The sequence below is a fragment of the Capra hircus genome (genome assembly GCF_001704415.2).
Source record: "Capra hircus breed San Clemente chromosome X unlocalized genomic scaffold, ASM170441v1, whole genome shotgun sequence".
NCBI lineage: Eukaryota > Metazoa > Chordata > Mammalia > Artiodactyla > Bovidae > Capra > Capra hircus.
The window spans coordinates 7,566,444-7,587,659 of NW_017189517.1; the positions used below are offsets into that span (position 1 = coordinate 7,566,444).

A 21,216-nucleotide genomic window follows, 5' to 3' on the forward strand; every position below is an offset into this window, starting at 1 on the left:
CTATAAAAAGTCATTCATATGAAGTTGTGGATTTACAGCAATTAGTTTGGCAGTCACATATTTAAATCTGGGATAAGTGAGTGGGACTGGGATTAAAAAGTCAAGTGTATCTGATTCATACATGGGATCTAATGGACATGAGGGATAGAAACAATATACTTGGTCTGAACTGTATAATTTAGTTTTCTAAAAAATGTAACTCTGACAAATCAAATGAATTGTTTGAGTGCCACCCAGTTGTTTAGTAGTTTTGCCTACTAAATAATAGCTGTTAAAAAAAAAAATAATAGCTGTTGCCTACAAGTTATTTGTTCCTTCAAATGGCTTAGATTTGAGAGTAACTATCAGTTTTAATGGATCCGTGTATTCTAGGAAGATTTGCACTGCAGCTCAATAAAGATTCTAAAATTATCCTATAATGAACAACATTGCAAATGTGATTATACAGGCAATAAATGAAGTGTTCATCCTTGATAGTGCTTTTTCTTTAGAAATGCAAATTTGGTAGGCTTTTTGTGATAAGCAAATCACTGAACATTTTGAAGGAATTAAGGGAGGAGAAGGTATGATAAAATAATCAGGAAGTTTTACTTAAGAATGATCTGATTAGAATGTAGAAATATTTTTAGAAGCATTTTATTCAGCTTTCAATGTTTATAACTATTTTATCAAATAGACAGAATAACTGATTTAATAAAACAACCAACATGAAATCCCTGACTTAGGAGCAGCTGAACACCCCCAAAACCTGCCTGAACTCTCTTCCCCATGGATTCTGTGGACAGTGATTCTGTGTCTCTCTCTTTTCTGCTTTGTCCCCTATTGTGTGATCAGGGGCCTGACTGCTGGGACAGCCTTGTTCTCCTAGGAGTGGCAGGGTAGAGACCAGGGCCTGACCTTGGGCAGAGAGTTACCACATGGTTTTCTTTGTTCCTGTAGTATCCTCCCCTACTCCCACCCCCAGTTTTGGAGGGGGGCGAGTATTCCAGGCTTTAAGTTGATCATCCCTGGGGTCTCACATCTAGGGATTTCTAATGCAATACCAGAAAATATGACATTAAGGAAAGTCAGAAAAAGACAATGAAACTATATCAACCTAGAGTCCATGAAAGAATAAAAATAAGAGTACTTTAAGTGCTTTAAGTGTTGGCAAAAGTAGGATGCTTTCCATTCCATTTATTTATTTATTTTTGGTTGCACTGGGTCTTTATTGCTGCTCGGGCTACTCTCTAGTTGCAGTGAGTGAGGCCTACTCTTCACTGAGGTGTGTGGGCTTCTCATTGCAGGGGCATCTCTTGTTGCAGAGCACAGGCTCTAGGCGCTTCACAGCGGAGCACAGGCATGGGCTTCAGTAGTTGCAACACGTGAGTTCAGTAGTTGTGCATCCCGGGTTCTAGAGCACAGGCTCAACAGTTGTGGTACACGACATGTGGGATCTTCCTGGACCAGGGATTGAATCCATGTCTCCTGCATTGGCAGGCAGATTCTTCACCACTGAGCCACTAGGATAGCCCCTTGATTCCATTTAAAAGTGAAAAAATAAGCTGAGTCAAGGCAGTTAAGTATAATACTAATACTGGTAATTTTCCTATGTGAAGAAGGAAAGACTTAACTCCTAAACTGAATATTTCAGGGTAGAAATAGAATTAGTGCTCTCAGTCTAGAAATAGGTCCAAAGTTCTCACAAGTCCCTGTCTGAGTTTCCCCTTAAGCAAGCCTTTATCCACAGCCTGAAAAACCTTTTGTCTAAGTCTACTTGTGCTTAAGTCCAAGAACCCCAAGTAAATTTAAAAAAACCTATCTTATTAGTTTTTTTTAGGGTTGACAAAGTAGCTTTATATGTATTATTTCTTTTAATTTTTATAACAACTATGGGAAGTATTGTACCATTCTTAGCATAAACTAGACATTTGTACATAATAGACAGTGAAGAACAGGGAAGCCTGGTGTACTGCAGTCCATGAGGTCACAGAGTTAGACATGACTTGCTGCTGCTGCTGCTGCTAAGTCGCTTCAGTCGTGTCTGACTCTGTGCGACCCCATAGATGGCAGCCCATCAGGCTCTCCGTCCCTGGGATTCTCCAGGCCAAGAATACTGGAGTGGGTAGCCATTTCCTCTCCAATGCATGAAAATGAAAAGTGAAAGTGAAGTCACTTAGTCATGCCCGACTCTTAGCGACCCCATGGATTGCAGCCTACCAGGCTCCTCCATCCATGGGATTTTCCAGGCAAGATTACTGGAGTGGAGTGCCATTGCCAACTGAAAAACAACATAATAGACAGTAGGATATACAGTATCATTGGGACTCTCTGTTTCTATTTCCAGTTCTCTATACTTGTTTGCTTTGTTCTTTGAAATAAGCTTCAAGCTTCCTCTGGCTGTAGGGGTCATGGCTACTAGTGGCCCTGAAACTGCACCCTCTAAGTTTCCTTCCCTTAGTGCTAGTTCAAAAAATGCTAGTGTGAGACTTGGATTCTGCTTACATCAAATTTTCATCCCATGACAAATCATTGCATCTTAGGAGGGCAAGGTCATGTAGAAAGATAACAGTTCTCATTAGGAACCAGTATTAAGATTAATAAGAGACTGTCTTAGTCTTTATGGGCTGCTGTAACAGAATACCATAGACAGTGTGATTTATAAACAACAGACTTTACTTCTCACAGTTCTAGAGTCTGAAGTCCAAGGTCAGGTTGCTGGCAAATTCTGTATCTGGTGAGAGCTCACTTCCTGCTTCATAGATGGTCGTCTTTTCTGTGTCCTCACATGGCTGAAGGGCTGAAGGAGCTCTCTGGGGTCTCTTTCTTAAGGGCACTTAATCCCATTCATGAGGGCTCCACCCTCATGACCTCGTCATCTCCTGAATACCCCACCACCAAATACCTTCACGTTGTGGCTTAAGTTTCAACATAGGAATTTGGTGGGGAGAGGATGTAGAATCTCATGGGAGGAGAGGGTAGTACAGACATGGCCCCCTTAGGGAGTGATCAGTTGGATAGCCATCCCAATTTGTGTCTGTTTGTAATCATTGTTTAATTTACTGATTTAAGCTTGTGCTCCTTTTCCCTATTTGTGTCGCACTCAGTTCTCTTTCCCTCACTTTAGTTGTCATTGCCACTTGTTTATGTTTTTATCACCATCTCAAATTAAATTTTTAAAATTTCCACTTTTGTATGTCATTTCAGAGCCTAGGTCTTATCCCTCTATGAAAGTTACTCTTTTTTAAAAAATAGACTGTATTGTTTAGTGCAGATTTAGGTTCACAGTAGAAAGTACAGACTTCCCATATATACCTGCCCCCACAGTATCTTATTAATTTTTCTTTTATAGTTTTGCTCAATTATTAATATTTCAGTATTCCTGAAAGATTTAAAGTATTTTGAGCATATTTTGCTTTATTATGCTTCAGTCTGCTCTTTTGAGGCTGATGACTCCCAACTCTATATTCCCAGTCTAGGCTTCTTTCCCTCCTCCCTTGTACATCCATTTGTCTGATGAACATCATCTGGTTGTCCTGCTGACCCTTCCAACCCAATAGGTCCAGGAGTAAGAATCAGTATCTTATCCCCCTCCTGAAAGCCTGCTTCTCTTGTGTTCCCATGTCAATGGGGGTTATACCATTCACCCAGTTAATTACTCAAGCCAGAAATCTAGAAATTGACTGTTACAGTCATTCTTTTCTCATCAGACATATCCAGTTATCATACTTTTCACATTATACCTCCTAAATTCTATCCTTATCCCTGTTGATGTTGCTGTAGTTCAGAAACTCATCATCCCTCGCTTGGATGACTGTTCCAGCATGCAAACTCATCTGTTTGCTTCCATTCTTGTCCATATCCAGTTCATTCCCAAAGCCAAAGTGATCCTCCTAAAATGCAAATCTAATTATGTTGCTCTGCTACTTAAAAACCCTTAAGAGTCTCCCCTTGCATCCAGGAAAAGACCCAAGGTCTTTCCGGGTCTGGATCCTGCTCATCTTTCTAGCACCATCTCCCATGACTACATCTCTCCACCCCCCGACAGCATCTTCCTCTAGCTTTCCTGATTGGGACCTCTTGATGTAATACAGACTTGGGTACCAATTCAGACTTCACCAGTTGAGCCAAGTTATACTTAAACTCTCTGAGCCTCACTTTCTTTATTAGTAAAAGCAGATTGCCTACTTTGGAGGATTTTTATGAAGAGGAACTGTGATAATGTTAGCAAAATACTTGGCATACAGTAAGCATTTGAATGTGGTACTTTATTACTTATATCAGGCCATATTATTCCAGCCCTTGTGAATTTTGCATAGGGTCCTCCTTGTCTTTTGCACTCTTTCATTTAACAGTTACTTCTTGACCACCTACTATATGCCAGTATTCTAAGAAGTTGGGAAACATGGATACACCAGAAAAGCAGCCTGATCCACTTTATTCCTCTTTAGGCAAGTCCTTTTTGACATTCCTAGGTCTAGGATGCTCTGTGCTACACCTTCCTGTTGTATATTATTCTAATTCCCTTGTTTAATTTATCAACTTATCATGATGCTAACAGACTCTAGACTGTCATTTTCTTGCAAGCTGGGTAGGGACTGTATGTTATTAATTGCTGTACACTGAATGCTAACAGTGCCTGATAATCATTCACTTAAATACGTGGAGGAAACACATAGAAGATATTTGGTGAATGTCTCTTGGATGAAATAAAAATACAAGTCCACAAAATAGTTTTCTTCCATTGTTTACTGCAGGTATTCAGTATTTCAGCTCCCTTTAGGCTTTAGGGCTATCCTAGAAACCTGCCTCTTGATTCTGTTTTGCAAGGATTAAAAACAATTTGAGTACAAAAACAATCATGTTTAAAATGAAGCTTAAGAGTATAATTCTTCATAATGTGGGATTGACTTCAGTGTGAGAAAATTTCAGGCCACAAGCACTGCAAGGAACTGACCTGATGACCTTACATTCATTTCATTTCTATTTTCGTGTTTTAAGATGTTATCAACATCCATTTTTTAAGTTTTATCTTTTCAGTGGTTTTTATGACTTTAGAATTTGTTTTCTTTGATTATATATTTTTTGCCATGTGCTCACTTGAGTGCATGTTTTGACAATTTTTTTCTTTTTTTCCTGTGCTGTTTTTTCCTATAGTCTTCATTCCCTGGGAACTTACACTTGGTTTTGGTCCTTCGTCCCACCAGTTTTCTCCAACGAACTTTCACAGACATTGGATTTCGATTTAGTCAGGAAGAGTTCATGCTCAAATTACCGGTAAGAATATATTATTTAAGTGTTTTGACCCTTTCTCATGAAGAATTTGTATCATGTGTTGTTATTTTACATGTGGTCACAAGTGCATGTAAAAGAAAAAAAAAATTAGAATTTGTCTTCCAAAATCGTAAATTCAAAATGCCTAAAAGTCTTCTGCCCCTACTGTTAAAATAAAGGAAAAGATTAGTCAATTTGTAACAAAGCAGTTCATTTTTAAAAAAGGTGTAAATCCCATATGTTATGTGTGTGTGTGTGTGTATATGTATGTATGTATGTATGTATGTATGTATGTATTTGTGTGTGTGTATAAAATCAGGACATTTTATTTTTAGAGAATAAAATGAATGTGTGTTTTATGTATTTGACCTCCCATGAACTTACATCCTGAGCAGTTCAGAGTAGCTTTTCTTTTTTTTCCAGAAGATATTTTTATACACTATTAGTGTTGGGAATAAGAGTGCTCATAAATTTTGCTACTTTTGCAAAGATCAGTCCCTCATGATAAATTATAATTTACTACAGAAAGCCCTTCCTTTGTCATGGGCTTAACATTCTTTCAGAGGGTTGACCACAGACAGTGCACAATTTTTAGGTCAGAGAGAATCAGGTGTTTGGGTTTCTATGGAGATTACTTTCATTTTACAGAGAAATGTTTTGTAAATGAAAACCGTTATTCCCTGAGGGAAGGTAGCATATCCATGTGTGTGGGGATGTACAGGAGAGAATTATTAGAACCATTTCTGCTAAACGAATGCTAAAGTTCATTGTACAGTTGGCTGTGTGGAGGAGTGCCGTGGAGGGCAGTTAACGGTATCTTTCTCGCTTATTTGTATAGGTTGTTATGCTGAGCTCAGTTAGTGATTTGCTGACATACATTGATGACAAGCAGTTAACCACTGAGTTAGGCGGCACCTTGCAGTACAGCCACAGTGAATGGATCACCTTCAGAAATGTATGTTTCTTTTGCCCTTACTGTAGAGCCTGTAGTTCATGTTAGCTTTGAAATCTAGTTCTAGAATTTTTTTTTTCTTCCTTGGGAAAAACAGATTTCTGGGGTTCCTGTTTTTCAAAAATATATAATTCAACATCTTGGTTTTCTTGCTTAGGAAATATCTAGAAATGATGAAGAGTCACTGAGGATGGCATTTAAATGAGAGGCCTAGGGAATAAGGAGACCCTACTCTGCCCACCCTCTCCTGTGGCCATGTAGTAACTTGAAGAAACCAAGGGTTTGGGTTCAAATCCTAGCACTGCTGATTTTTATCGATATAACTTTGTGCAAGTTGTAAAAGCTTTCTCAGCTTCAGTTTTTCCAACTATACAGTGGGAAGAATAAAACTTTACGTCATTGGGTTATTGAGAAGATTAAATGAGATTACAGATATACCATGTTTGACACTGTGCCTGGCCTATGGCTTGCCCTCAGAAAATGAGAGTCATTTTATTAATCTCATCAGTCTAGTGATTCTCCTGGGGGCAGTTAAATTTGTAGCAAAAATGCCTTCTGTTCTAGAAATGTATGGATAGGCAAGGGCTCTGTGCCTCACTAGAGTGAATCTGTCATATAAGGGTCATCTAATTCCAGAGGTATGGGAACCCTTCTGAAGGAAATAATGATATTTACTTAAATCAGGATTTTATTTTCCTCATCTTTATTTTCATTCAGCAGTCCTGTTGATTCGTATGAAAGTGAGTCGTCAAAATAAGCAGTGGCTTGCCTTTAATAACCTAGAAAGCTAAAAATAAAAGAGCAGACGCCTTGAGTTACATGGTAAACAGAGGGTTTATATAGTCTCTAAATGTTGTCCTTCTTTCTCTAAGTCACTGATTTTGGAAACAAAATGAACAACCAAACCTTACTTGACATTTTAGGGCAGCAGAGCCTTTGGGGTCATAATTTCAAATCTTCTCCAGAACTTGAAATGAATTATTGTGACTAATGTTCCTCTGTCATCTTAGTCCATCAAATGCTAACATTTGTTCATAAATGATGATAAAGTGGCTTTGATGTTCTCATGTCTCTTCAGAAGTCGTTATTATAAAACAATTGTTCAATTCCAAAATTAGATAGAATAAGGAAAATACAATGTTTTGCCAGATAATAAAACAAAGTACTCAGTACATGGCATATTTAAAAAAAGGTTTTCATCATTGTTTGAGAAATAAGTACAGATGTTTAGATATTCAAGAAGTCTCTTCACCTCACTAAGTTTCTTAGGGGCTTAGATGCAAAGTTATGGTTCATTGTCAAGGCCAATGCCAACTTTCCTTGCAGAGGAGAGGTCATAGTATATGTCTTTGCTGTCATATCTAAATGAAAGTTAATATAGTTTTTGGTCTAGGTTTTTACATGCTGGCCAAGTTACCACAGAATTAAGAGAATCATGCACGGGCTCTTTGCAGGCTATAGAAAATTTTGCCCTCACAGTGAAAGATACGGCTCAGATGTTACAGTCCTTTGGAACTGAACTGGCTGAGACAGAACTACCAGGTGACATTCCTGGAATAGAAGAAATTCTTGCAATTCGTGCTGAAAGGTACCACCTGTTAAAGGTATGTCTGATAGGGGAGACAAACCAAAATTTTCCATGGTATTTTTTTTGATAGAGAGGTGCTGAGTGTGTCTATTTCACACAGATTGCTGGGTAAGGAGACAAAAAGATATATTTATATGGTGTTAAGCACAATATTAAAAAAAGAGTATGAGAGGAGGATTTCCTGGATATGTTGAATTTAAGTGGCCCTTTTTTTGAAATGGTGCCCCTCCCCCTTCCCTCTCCCCATCCCTAACGACTAGTTCTCTATCTGTTTCTTTTTTCACTAGTTTGTTTTACTTTTTAGATTCCACATATAAGTGACATCATATGGTATTTGTCTTTCTCTGTCTGACTTATTTCACTTAGCATAATACCCTCCCAGTCCATCCATGTTGTTGCAAATGGCAAGATTCTATTCTTTCTTAATGGCCGAGTAGTATTCCATTGTATATATATGTATGTATACCATATCTTCTTTATCTAGTCATCTGTTGTTGGATGCTTAGGTTGCTTCCATATTAAATTAGAACTTTCTGCCAGTGAGAGGAAGCTACAAACTGAGCCTTGGGGTACTTGTGCCTATAAAATTGGGGACTGTAAATCTGTCTCAGTAGGCAGAGGCTTCTTGGAGATCCTCGCAGCTTTTGGATTCTGTGGTACTGAGGTAGTTCTTGATTTTTCAGTGATGAAAGTAAAGGCTGTGCTAGAACTATTCTATTCTGCATCTGTTGCTGTACGCTGCCTTCTACCCAGCTCCTATTTTGCCTTTATACAGAAGGATATCACAGCTGTAACCAAAGAAGGAAAATTTCTGCTAACAAATCTGGAATTGCCTGATGCTGAGGGTGCTGTGAGTTCAAAACTTGAAAATCATCAGCAGACTAGTGGTGACTGGCAAACTATTAATAAGTAAGTAGTAGTCTTTGGGGTTTAGAGTTACTTATCTTATACTTTGAACGGAGAAGGCAATGCACCCCACTCCAGTACTCTTGCCTGGAAAATCCCATGGATGGAGGAGCCTGATAGGCTGTAGTCCATGGGGTTGCTAAGAGTTGGACACGACTGAGTAACTTCACTTTCACTTTCCACTTTCATGCATTGGAGGAGGAAATGGCAACCCACTCTAGTATTCTTGCCTGGAGAATCCCAGGGACGGGGGAGCCTGGTGGGCTGCCATCTCTGGGGTCGCATAGAGTCAGACACGACTGAAGCAACTTAGCAGCAGCAGCATCTTATACTTTTGAAAAGGAATTATATATTTTTGTGGCTACCTGTTAACCTGCAAAAGTGTTCCTGGACCTCTGACAATCAAGCTGAGAACTCCTCCCCGTGTTGACCCACAGATATTAGTTTGCTCCTAGGGGAGATTCTGTGGACATTGATAGTCTCTACCTGGACCAAATGTCATGGGCTGTGAGTTTGCCTATAATTCTTAACATCCAAATCAGGGTTATCTACCTACCTGCAATAAAATCATTGGTTTAATGATGATTTTGCTTTGTTAAGATTGCTGACTCAAGTACATGATATGGAAATAGCTTTTGATGGATTTTGGGAAAAACACCAGCTAAAAATGGAGCAGTATTTGCAACTCTGGAAGTTTGAGCAGGATTTTCAAGAGGTCAGTTAAAACTTTTCTTGGGTACAGTTTCTTTCATTATGCCGGAGGTTCTTACTCCTTGATCATCAGAAACACAGTCTTACAAGATGCAGGATGCCCATGTATACCCCCAGAGAGGTGAAAAGGAGGCAAGTGTGAGTGCACTTTGACTTAGAATGAAGAAAACAGCTACGAAAATGCCAACACTTATGCTTCTCTGGCTCAGGCTCATTTCTTATGGGAAAGCACTTAAGGGGCTAACGTAGATGACAGGGGTAAAGTTGCTGTCTACATTGATGTTTGATATTCAAATGTATTTTAGATGTAAAATACTTTCAGACTATGGGAAATCTACCAAGGGAATAATACTAACTTCCTTCATGATTTTTAAACTACCATCTACCTATGCTGACCATATTTAATATGATCTAACAAAACTTTTTTTTCTGATTCAGTGACTTATTTCTATAAAAAAGCCTGATGGATGAGATTAAATTGTGTTTAATTATACATTATTTAAAAGGTTATAAGTATATTCTAGTTCTGTCCTTCTGGAAAATCCATCCTATATGGTCAAGAAACGTAGCTTCATTTTTCTTTCCCTTTATAGTCAGCCTCCATGCTTCTACCAGTCTCTGTTATAGTATTTTTCCAGGGATCCAAGGAAAAGTCATTTCTCTCTCTTACATGTGGTCAGCCTGTTTCTGCCCATGAGTGGCTGACTTGCCTAGTATTCCATTTGTTCTAGCCAAATCAGTTGGGGGAGGGGACACAGGGCACAATTATTACCAGCCTTTTCCCTCTGGTGATTCAGATTTTGTTTTTTTTTTTTTTTTTTTGATAGTGACTTTTGTTTTTTTTTTAATTTTTTTTTTTTTTTAAATTTTAGAATCTTAAATTCTTACATGCGTTCCCAAACATGAACCCCCCTCCCACCTCCCTCCCCACAACATCTCTCTGGGTCATCCCCATGCACCCGCCCCAAGCAAGCTGCACCCTACGTCAGACATGGACTGGCGATTCAATTCCTACATGACAGTATACATGTTAGAATTCCCATTCTCCCAAATCGTCCCACCCTCTCCCTCTCCCTCTGAGTCCAAAAGTCCGTTATACACATCTGTGTCTCCTTTCCCTATGGTGATTCAGATTTTGAAGTGTCAGGCTCTCGGTAAAACTTTTCTTAAAGAAAGAATAGGTATAGAACAGTCTTTTGGACTCTGTGGGAGAGGGTGAGGGTGGGGTGATATGGGAGAATGGCATTGAAACATGTATAATATCATATGTGAAACGAATCGCTAATCAAGGTTCAATGCATGATACAGGATGCTTGGGGCTAGTGCACTGGGATGACCGAGAGGGATGGTATGGGGAGGGAGGTGGGAGGGGGGGTCAGGATGGGGAACACATGTATACCTGTGGCAGATTCATGTTGATGTATGGCAAAACCAATACAATATTGTAAAGTAATTAGCCTCCAATTAAAATAAATATATTTATATTAAAAAAAATGAAAGAATAGGTCAGATTGCTCTTGAGCCTTCCAGATACTGATGTCTGTCCCTCCTCTCCAACCAAACACATGCAGCAACATTACTTTTCCTGAACAAACCCATTGTGCCTCTACTTATATGTTAATTTGCCTCCAGGTTACATTGTCATCCTGTGGTTAATGTCTGTTCTGTGAAGTCATTGTTGCCTCTGATCACTATTGTTTGTCATGGGTCCGAATCTCACTGATGCAATCTGTCTCTCATAATGACATAGGCTCTGATAGATTCATAGCAGATAGGTTCTGAATATTTAGGCATTTAACTAAATATAAAGCTTACATAGGAATTTAAACTTGCAAGAAAAAACTTGAATATTCTCAAACTTGAGATCCTCTTGAACTCACAGAATAGGAATATTTTCTTGCATAATCACAGTACAGTGGTCATATTTTGTACATTTATGAATAATGTGATACTTTTCTATTATCTGCAATCAATATTCCAATTCTCTCAATTGACTCAATCATGTCCTTTATATCATTTTCCTGCCTCAGCACAGGATCCAGTCTAGAGGGTCAGGTATTGCATTAAGTTGTCATGTGTCTTTAGTCTCCTTTAATCTCTAACGTTTTCATAGCCTTTCTTTGTCTTTTATGACACTGACATTTTGGAAAAATACAGTCGTTTTTAGAATAAAATGTTCACCATTTTGGGTATGTCTGACATTGTCTCATGATTGGATTAACCTGCGTATAACCAGCAAGAATACCACATATGTGATGTGTCCTTTGGAGGGTTTTGGTCACCCTGTCAGGGTGCTGTTGAATTTCTCCCTACTACAGTTACTTCCCCCCCACCAACCCCCGCTTGCCCTTGCAACTGGTCGGAAATATTGGGTTGGCCAAAGGTTCATTCAGGCTTTCCTGGAAGATGTTACAGAAAAACCCGAATGAACTTTTCAGCCAACCCAATATGTGGGGAGAAAATTTAAGGCCATACAATTATCTTGCTCCTCATCAAAAATTCTTCATCAGTGTATCATCAGTTGATGATTCTTGCTCCAACCAATCTTTACTATGATAGTTGTGAAATGCTGATTTTTTGTGTAGATATGTCATGAGGTTGTAGCTGTTTCAGGCCCACCAATAGGAACAAGAGCACAAGTCATTTTGAAGGTGCTAGAAAAATGTCTGTCAAGAATGCCCTTTAGTACAATATTTATCTACTTATTGGGCTTAGGGCTTCCTAGCTTTTAATTCATTAATGTTCTTGACTGTTCTGTTGTTTCCACCTGGCTGTTGTGTCCTTGTGACATGCCCAAACATTTTTATCAGTTCTTTACTTTCTGGCATAATGAGATGTTCCAAGCTCATCTTATTCCTGTTCTGCCTCAGCCCTGGAATCAGCCAGTTTCCTATGAAGCCCCAATTTCTTTTTCTGGAAAATGATATTCAAAACCAAGGTCTGGGTATTAGATGTGCTCATTGCTACTGAAAGGTCTTTGTTTCTAGAGCCATTCACCATACAGCTAGGGAATATATGTGCATGTATATGCACATATGTATACCTCAATACATGTCCACATACAAATGCCTTCACATGTACATAGTGATCTTTTATAAATCATCAGTGCACACTGATGTCTAGCAGGTTAAATTTTAACAGATTATATTGATTTCTGTGAATAAGATAGCTGAAACATTTTCCGTATATGTGATTTTTCTGTGTTGAGGTTCTTAATTAATAACATTTACTACAAAGCTTGATTATTAGGTGAAAAGGCTTAATAATTTGCATGGTTTGAAGATTTTTTCTCCTCCCCTACTTTTAGCTCGTGAGTGAAGCTGAACTTATACTAAACCAACAAGCGGAGTTGGCAGATGTAACAGGGACTATAGCTCAAGTGAAACAAAAAATTAAAAAGTTGGAAAACTTGGATGAAAATTCTCAGGTAAGATTATATTTTAGAGATGCAGTGTATCTAAAGAGTATAGTAGCTACATTTTGATGTAATTTGGTAGTATAAACCCGTATTATGACTAGTCTCTTGTAACAACAGTCTGTATAATTGGCTCAACAATATTTGTCTATTCTGTTCAGTGTGGGCCTGAGATGACCTTGCAGACATCTCATATAGTTGTAACTGTTTCAGGCCCATCCATAGGAACAAGAACATACATCATATTGAAGAAACTAGAAAAATGTCTATCAAGAATGCTATTTGGTATTTGGAAACGATGGAAACCTTAAAAATATAATTCCTTAAATAGCTATCATTTGATATATGCAACTGAATCAAACACAGATTCATATAGATAGGTCTATTTAGCCTTACCAGCTGTGTGGCCTTGGGTAAACTGATTAAGTTTTCTAAACCTCTGTGTCCTTATCTATAAATTGTGGGTGTGATGACCTACTTTGCAGAGTGATTATTAGGAATTATTTGGATGCTGTGGATAAAACACTTAGCACAATACCTAGGATATATGGACATAAAGCATAAATATTCACAAGAGCCAGCTGTCATTTATTCTGCTGGTCTTAAAGCTTGAACTCAAGGCTTTAACACTCAACACATTCTAGCTTTGTTCTCCTGTCTTGTATGTGAGAGTGAAGCTGTTGTTTTTAAGGTAAAAAAGTGAAAGTAGCTCAGTCGTGTCCAACTCTCTGCGACCCCATGGGCTATACAGTCCATGGAATTCTCCAGGCCAGAATACTGGAGTGGGTAGCTGTTCCCTTCTCCAGGGGACCTTCCCAACCCAGGGATCAAACCCAGGTTTCCTGCATGACAGGCGGATTCTTTACCAGCTCAGCCACCAGGGAAGCCCTTTTAAGGTGTATTCTCAACAAATAAATTGATTTCTCGGTACCATAAGCATCTATAAACAAAATTGAGAGGCAGTGGTTGTGGTGCCCAGTACTGGAGTTATACTTGTAGATCTTTGTGATCATGGGGCAACTTCTAGATCCCTTTGGTTTGGAGAAAAAGAGAAGGCAAACTGGCTTCATAACTTTGAATTTTTTGTCTGTTTTTGTTTTGTTTTCATTTTGTTGTTTTGAATAATTTTTAGTTTTAACTGTGGTAAGACACTCAAAATATAATTCACCATCTTAACCATTTTGAAGTGTATGGTTCAACAGTATTGAGTGTAGCTGCATTATTGTGTAACACATCTCCAGATCTTTTTCATCTTGCAAAACAATGTGAATACACTCAACACTGCTTAATTGTACACTTCAAAATGGATAAGATGGTAAATTTTATGTTTCAGTCACAACACTGGGTTGAGGCAGTCAGTAGTTAGAATGAAGACTAAGCTTTGAGTTCCTTTTTGACAGGGAAACCCTGTGGCGTCTCTTCAAATGTGTCAAGTCCTCAAAAAGTGAAGTGAAGTGAAGTCACTCAGTCGTGTCTGACTCTTTGCGACCCCATGGACTGTAGCCTACCAGGCTCCATCCATGGGATTTTCCAGGCGAGAGTACTGGAGTGGGTTGCCATTTCCTTCTCCAGGGGATCTTCCTGACCCAGGGATTGAACCCAGGTCTCCGGCATTGCAGGCAGACACTTTACCGTCTGAGCCGTCAAGTCCTCAAGTAGATGCCAACTAGATCTAACAGGATTTCCATGGCTGAGGTGATATGAAATCCCTTAGCTTTCACTTGGCTGGTTTGTATCTAATTGATTATATTTTGTTATGTTCTAAATCTGTACCTCCCAGGAGGAGCAAATCTCATCCACCTTCTGGGTGAGCTGGTTAATTTTCTGTTTCTGTGACCAGGAGTGCGTGAGCTTCCGATAACACCGCTGCCATAGCTAATGACATTAGGCTTTTCAGGTAGCGCTAGTGGTAAATGACCTGCCTGCTAACGCAGGAGACATAAGAGATTCAGGTTCAATCCCTGGGTCAGGAAGATCCCCTGGAGGAGGGCATGGCAACTCACTCCAGTATTCTTGCCTGGAGAATCCCATGGATAGAGGAGCATGGTGGGCTACAGGCCATGGGCTCACAAAGAGTCGGACATGACTGAAGCAACTTAGCATGCACATGCACGTATAGCTAATGACTATAACTGGAAGCTTTTTTGCAGCTGGCAGAAGTATGACATCAAACCGTATACTTGGCAATATATCTCTCTGGCTCAACCAATTTCCTTTTTAATTATGTTTTCTCCCTCTCTATTCAGATGGAGGTCTTACAGTTATTATTTTCCTTCTTTCTTACAACCAGGACCTGTTAGCAAAGGCCCGGTTCGTAATAATACATGGACACAGGCTCGCAGCAAGTCACCATTATGCCCTGGATTTGATCTGTCAGAGGTGCAGTGAACTACGTTACCTTTCTGATATTTTGGTAAATGAGATTAGAAACAAACGGATACAGCTCAACAGGACCTTTAAAATGCATAAACTCCTACAACAGGTAACGTCACAGGACATGCTGCATTTCTGAAAGAGAAATTATATATATTTTTTTCTACCTGAGTCCTTCTCAGAGGCTATAGGGCCAGGGTCTGGCATAGCTTTGGAATTAGATTTGTAAGAAGTCTGAAGAACTGAGTTTGATTATACCTATTTCATTCATCCACTTTGCAGTATTCACAGCCGGTCCAGGATTGTAAGGATTTTGGTCCCTGTTCTGAATATGAGCATGGTGGTGGTGATGGCTTCCTCTATTTTAGGTTCATCTCTGAAGCCTCTGCTCTGGTGATAGTTTGCAATTAGAATACTTTGAAAAACCATGGGGGGCATTTTGCTCAAGCCTCACTCTCATTCCACATTTCATAGTTACAGCAATGTAACTATGAACAACAGTGATTAGAAACTGTTCTAACAACAAACAGTGATTAGAAACTGTTCCTCCATGGAATAGAGTCTGACCCCTTTGATGATTAGGTGGTGAAGAGAAGTTTTGATCATGACAGTGGAATGTAAAATAGGGGTATCACATATAGGCATTGGATCTGAACATGAGCATTCTAATCTGTACATCTTCTGTGGCAAGGAAACTTTTTCTTTGTGCTAGGCAATCAGCATGCATTTTTATTACACTTGAGATTTTGCAAAGAATTTCATATTTCAGTTATTGATTTTTGGGAAAGAACGTGCAGCTGGTGTTGAGAGAATGGTCAGACTCCTGCTTCAGAATGAATTCCTTGTTATGAAATGAGTGCAGGGCTTCCCAACCTTGGCCGTGCCTCTGAAGTACCTGTGGAGATATAGAGAAGAGATTTCTGGTTGCCAAGGGGGAGGTTGGTCAGGGAGGGATGGAGTAGGAGATTGGGGCAAGCAGATGCAAACTATTACATACAGGATGGATAAACAACAAAGTTCTACTCTATACCACAGGGAACTATATTTAATATCCTGTGATAAACCATAATGGAAAAGGATATGAAAAAGAATATATATGTATATATATATAACTGAATCACTTGAATCACTTTGCTATGCAGCAGAAATTAGTACGACACTGTAAATCAGCTATATTTCAAAAAAAAAAAAAAGAAAAAAAAGAAATACCTGTGGAGCCTGGCTTATAGCCCAGAGCTACTGAATCAGAATTTCTGGGAGTAGATTTTTTTTTTTCCTTTTTAACAGCTCTGAAAACAACTCTGATTCATAGCAGCCAGGGCTGATAAACACTCTCCTAAGGGACAAACAGATTTCTCGTTTCTTCATTCATGGTTTGTGTGTGTGTGGGATTTGCTTACCAGGCTCGCCAGTGCTGTGATGAAGGAGAGTGCCTTCTGGCTAATCAAGAAATAGACAAGTTTCAGTCTAAAGAAGATGCTCAGAAAGCTCTCCAAGACATTGAAAATTTTCTTGAAATGGCTCTACCCTTTATAAATTATGATCCTGAAACCCTACAGTATGAATTTGATATAATTCTATCTCCTGAACTCAAGGTAAGAGGCTTTGGGGGGCACGGAAACAAATTTTTAAAAGCTATGATTGTGTTAGTGTTGATAAGAGTTTTACTGCTTCACAGGTAACTTTACATTACATTGCAATTACAGAGTTCTCTTAACAATTGGGCTTATATCAGAGCCACTGTTAGGTGTCAAAGAATCCTAATATTTATATTTGCCTTATAATGAAGAGTAATTTCCTACCTGGAATGTTAGGTCCGTGAATCAAAGTAAATCGGAAGTGCTCAAACAGGAGATAGCAAGAATGAACACTGACATTTTAGTAATCAGTTAACTAAAATGGACTGGAATGGGTGAATTTAATTCAGATGACTATTATACCTACTACTGTGGGCAAGGATCCCTTGGAAGAAATAGAGTAGCTTTTGTGGTCAATGAAAGAGTCCAAAATGCAGTACTTGGGTGCAGTCTCAAAAATGACAGAATGATCTCAGTTCATTTCCAAGGCAAACCATTCAGCATCACAGTAATCCAAGTCTATGCCCCAACCACTGATGCTGTAGAAGCTGATATTGATCAGATCTATGAAGACCTACAAGACCTTTAAGAACTAACATGAAATGAAAGATGTCCTTATCATCATAGGGGATTGGAATGCAAAAGTAGGAAGTCAAGAGATACCTGGAATAACAGGCAAGATTGGCCTTGGAGTACAAAATGAAGCAGGGCAAAGGCTAACAGAGTTTGCCAAGAGAATGCAATGGCAAACAACCTCTTCCAATAACACAAGAGATGACTCTACACAAGGACATTACCATATGGTCAACACTGAAATCAGATTGATTACATTCTTTACAGCTGAAGATGGAGAAGCTCTATACAGTCAGCAAAAACAAGACCAGGAGCTAACTGTGGCTCAGATCATGAACTCCTTATTGCAAAATTCAGACTTAAATTGAAGAAAGTAGGGAAAACCACTAGACCATTCAGGTATGACCTAAATCAAATCTCTTACTATTATACAGTGGAAGTGAGAAATAGATTCAAGGGATTAGATCTGATAGATAGAGTGCCTGAAGAACTATGGACAGAGGTTCATGACATTGTACAGGAGGTGGGGTTCAAAACTATCCCCAAGAAGAAGAAATGCAAAAAGGCAAAATGGTTGTCTGAGGAGGCCTTATAGATAGCTGAGAAAAGAAGAGAAGTGAAAGGCAAGTGAGAAAAGGAAAGATATATCCATCTGAATGCAGAGTTATAGAGATTAGGAGAGATAAGAAAGCCTTCCTAAGTGATCAATGCAAAGAGAGGAAAACAAGAGAATGGGAAAGACTAGAGATCTCTTCGAGAAAATTAGAGACACCAAGGGAACATTTCATGCAAAGATGGGCACAATAAAGGACAGAAATGGTATGGACCTAACAGAAGCAGAAGATATTAAGAAGAGGTGGTGAGAATACACAGAAGAACTGTACAAAAAAGATCTTCATGACCCAGATAACCATGATGGTATGGTCACTTATCTAGAGCCAGACATCCTGGAATGTGTAGTCAAATGGGCCTTGGGAAGCATCACTATGAAGAAAGCTAGTGGAGATGATGGAATTCCAGTTGAGCTATTTCAAATCCTAGGATGCTGTGAAAGTGCTGCACTCAATATGCCAGCAAATTTGGAAAACTCAGCAGTGGCCATGAGACTGGAAAAGGTCAGTTTTCATTCCAATCCCAAAGAAATACAGTGCCAAAATTGTTCAAACTACTGCACGATCTCACTCATCTCACACACTAGCAAAGTAATGTTCAAAATTCTCCAAGCTGGACTTCAACAGTATACAAACTGAGAATTTCCAGATGTTCAAGCTGGATTTAGAAAAGGCAGAGGAACCAGAGAGCAAATTGCTAACATTGCTGGATCATAGAAAAAGCAAGAGAATTCCAGAAAAAAATCTACTTCTGCTTCATTGACTATGCTAAAGCCTTTGACTCTGTGGATCACAACAAACTGGAAAATTCTTAAAGAGATGGGAATACCAGGCCACCTTACCTGACGCCTGAGAAATCTGTATGCAGGTCAAGAGGCAACAGTTAGAACCAGACATGGAACAATGGCCTGATTCCAAATTGGGAAAGGAGTACGTCAAGGCTATATATTGTCATCTTGCTTATTTAACTTATATGCAGAGTACATCATGCGAAATACTGGATTAGATGAAGCACAAGCTGGAATCAAGATTGCAGGCAGAAATATCAATAGCCTCAGATGCAGATGACACCACCCTTATGGCGGAAAGCAAAGAAGAACTAAAGAGCCTCTTGATGAAAGTGAAAGAGGATAGTGAAAAAGCTGGCTTAAAACTCAACATGCCAAAAATGAAGATCATGGCATCCAGTCCCATCACTTCATGACAAATATATGGGGAAACAATGGAAACAGTGACAGACTATTTTCTTGTGCTTCAAAATCACTGCAGATGGTGACTGCAGCCATGAAATTAAAAGACGCTTGCTCCTTAGGAGAAAATTTATGACAAACCTAGACAGCATATTAAAAAGCAGAGACAATCCTTTACCCTCAAAGGTCTGTCTTGGCAAAGCTATGGTTTTTCCAGTAGTGATGTATGGATGTGAGAGTTGGACCATAAAGAAAGTTGAGCCCTGAAGAATTGATGCTTTTGAACTGTGGTGTTGGAGAAGACTCTTGAGAGTCCCTTGGACTGCAAGGAGATCAAACCAGTCAGTCCTAAAGGAAATCAGTCCTGAATGTTCATTGGAAGGATTGATACTGAAGCTGAGGCTCTAATACTTCAGCCACATAATGTGAAGAGCTGACTCATTGGAAAAGACCCTGATGCTGGGAAAGACTGAAGACAGAGGAGAAAGAGATGACAGAGAATGAGATGGTTGGATGGCATCACCAACTCAATGGACATAAGTTTGAGCAAGCTCTAGTAGTTGGTGATGGACAGAGAAGCCTGGCATGCTGCAGTCCATGAGGTCGCAAAGAGGCAGACATGACAGAGCAACTGAACCAAACTGAACTGAATTTCCTTTTTGAGCTTTGAATTATTATTTTTTTTAATATTTATTTATTTGGTTGCACCAGGTCCTAGTTGGAGCATGTGGAATCTAGTTCCCTGACCAGGGATCGAACCCAGGCCCCCCACATTGGGAGCGCACAGTCCTAGCCACTGGACCAACAGGGGACTCCCCCTGAATTATTTTTAATTAAAAACTTTTTTTTTTTTTTTTTTTTTTTTTTGCTGAATGGCATGTGGCATCTTAGTTCTTCCACCGGGGATTGAACCTATGCACCCTGCAGTGGGAGTGCAGAATCTTAACCACTGGAATACCAAGGAAGTCCCATGACTGCATTACTTTTAAATTCTTTTCACTTACTAGCAGTTTTCACATATATTTTCTTGTGCATCCTTCGAGAAACGTCCAAAGCTGTCATAGGATATTGGGGCCATATCAAGAACAGTCTGCACCGAACATCTTTCCTTCCTGCTGCAGTGACCACCAGAAGATGCTCTGTAGACACAAATCCGGCTTTCCCACTCAGTTTGAGGATAAAGTGATAAAGGAAGGATGTGGGTCTACCTGGGGAATGGGGAGCAGTAGAAGCTTGTGTTGGCAGGGTAGAGAGCTTAGGTTAGTTCAGTACCACCCCCTTGCAGCTGCCATCAAGCTCTCTCTCCACATGATAGATAAGAGCATCTGTGATGTTATTTGCTGCTAAAGCATCTCATTGACTCTAAAGTTTAGAATAGTATCTAAATCCATGTTTAGCTTCAGATCTTAGGGGCATGCCGCAGAAGATCAGAAACATGGCCTTGGCGATAACCAAGTGACTCTAGAAGCAACGAAGCCTAACTCTTGCTGCCTCAAATCATGTAGGAGGGCCAGAAGGGTACATTATCCATCAGTGCCTCTGAGGAGCCTTTTACTGAGTTAGACAAAAAGTTCATTCCAGTTTTTCCATACCATTTTACAGAAAAACCCAAACAAACTTTTTGACAAACCCAGTATAACATGCTGAACTATAGAATGTCCTGCAGGCTGAAACATAACAAACTACTGTGACAGCGCTTCACTTGGTAGCTTTCTTGTGCTCAACATGCCCTCTTTTCTAGCTATTATCCCCTTTCAGCCAATGAAGGGTAAATCACCTATTCAGTGACTGACTTATTTGAGGATTGCTTGATAAATTTCTTCTTCAAGTTGTTTTGATTGAGACCTTCTGGTTTTGTAACCATGTAAAATAATGCCTTAATCTGTTCCCCATTACTTTCTTAAATTTCTTCTCAGTTCAGTTCAGTTCAGTCTCTCAGTCGTGTCCGACTCTTTGCGACCCCATAAATTGCAGCACGCCAGGCCTCCCTGTCTATCACCAACTCCTGGAGTTCACTCAGACTCGCGTCCATCAAGTCAGTGATGCCATCCAGCCATCTCATCCTGT

At 39.4% G+C, this 21,216-nt stretch overlaps 1 protein-coding gene across 1 annotated transcript in view; it reads left to right on the forward strand.

The window, feature by feature from the left end:
• MCF2 (MCF.2 cell line derived transforming sequence) overlaps positions 1-21,216 on the forward strand; it is an 88,282-nt gene that overhangs the window by 16,713 nt on the left and 50,353 nt on the right. The window contains exons 5-12 of the mRNA XM_013976301.2: positions 5,137-5,256; positions 6,092-6,208; positions 7,660-7,809; positions 8,569-8,702; positions 9,300-9,414; positions 12,718-12,837; positions 15,116-15,307; positions 16,602-16,793. Coding sequence (XP_013831755.2) covers positions 5,137-5,256; positions 6,092-6,208; positions 7,660-7,809; positions 8,569-8,702; positions 9,300-9,414; positions 12,718-12,837; positions 15,116-15,307; positions 16,602-16,793 — 1,140 coding nt within the window. The remainder of the gene's footprint in view (positions 1-5,136; positions 5,257-6,091; positions 6,209-7,659; positions 7,810-8,568; positions 8,703-9,299; positions 9,415-12,717; positions 12,838-15,115; positions 15,308-16,601; positions 16,794-21,216) is intronic.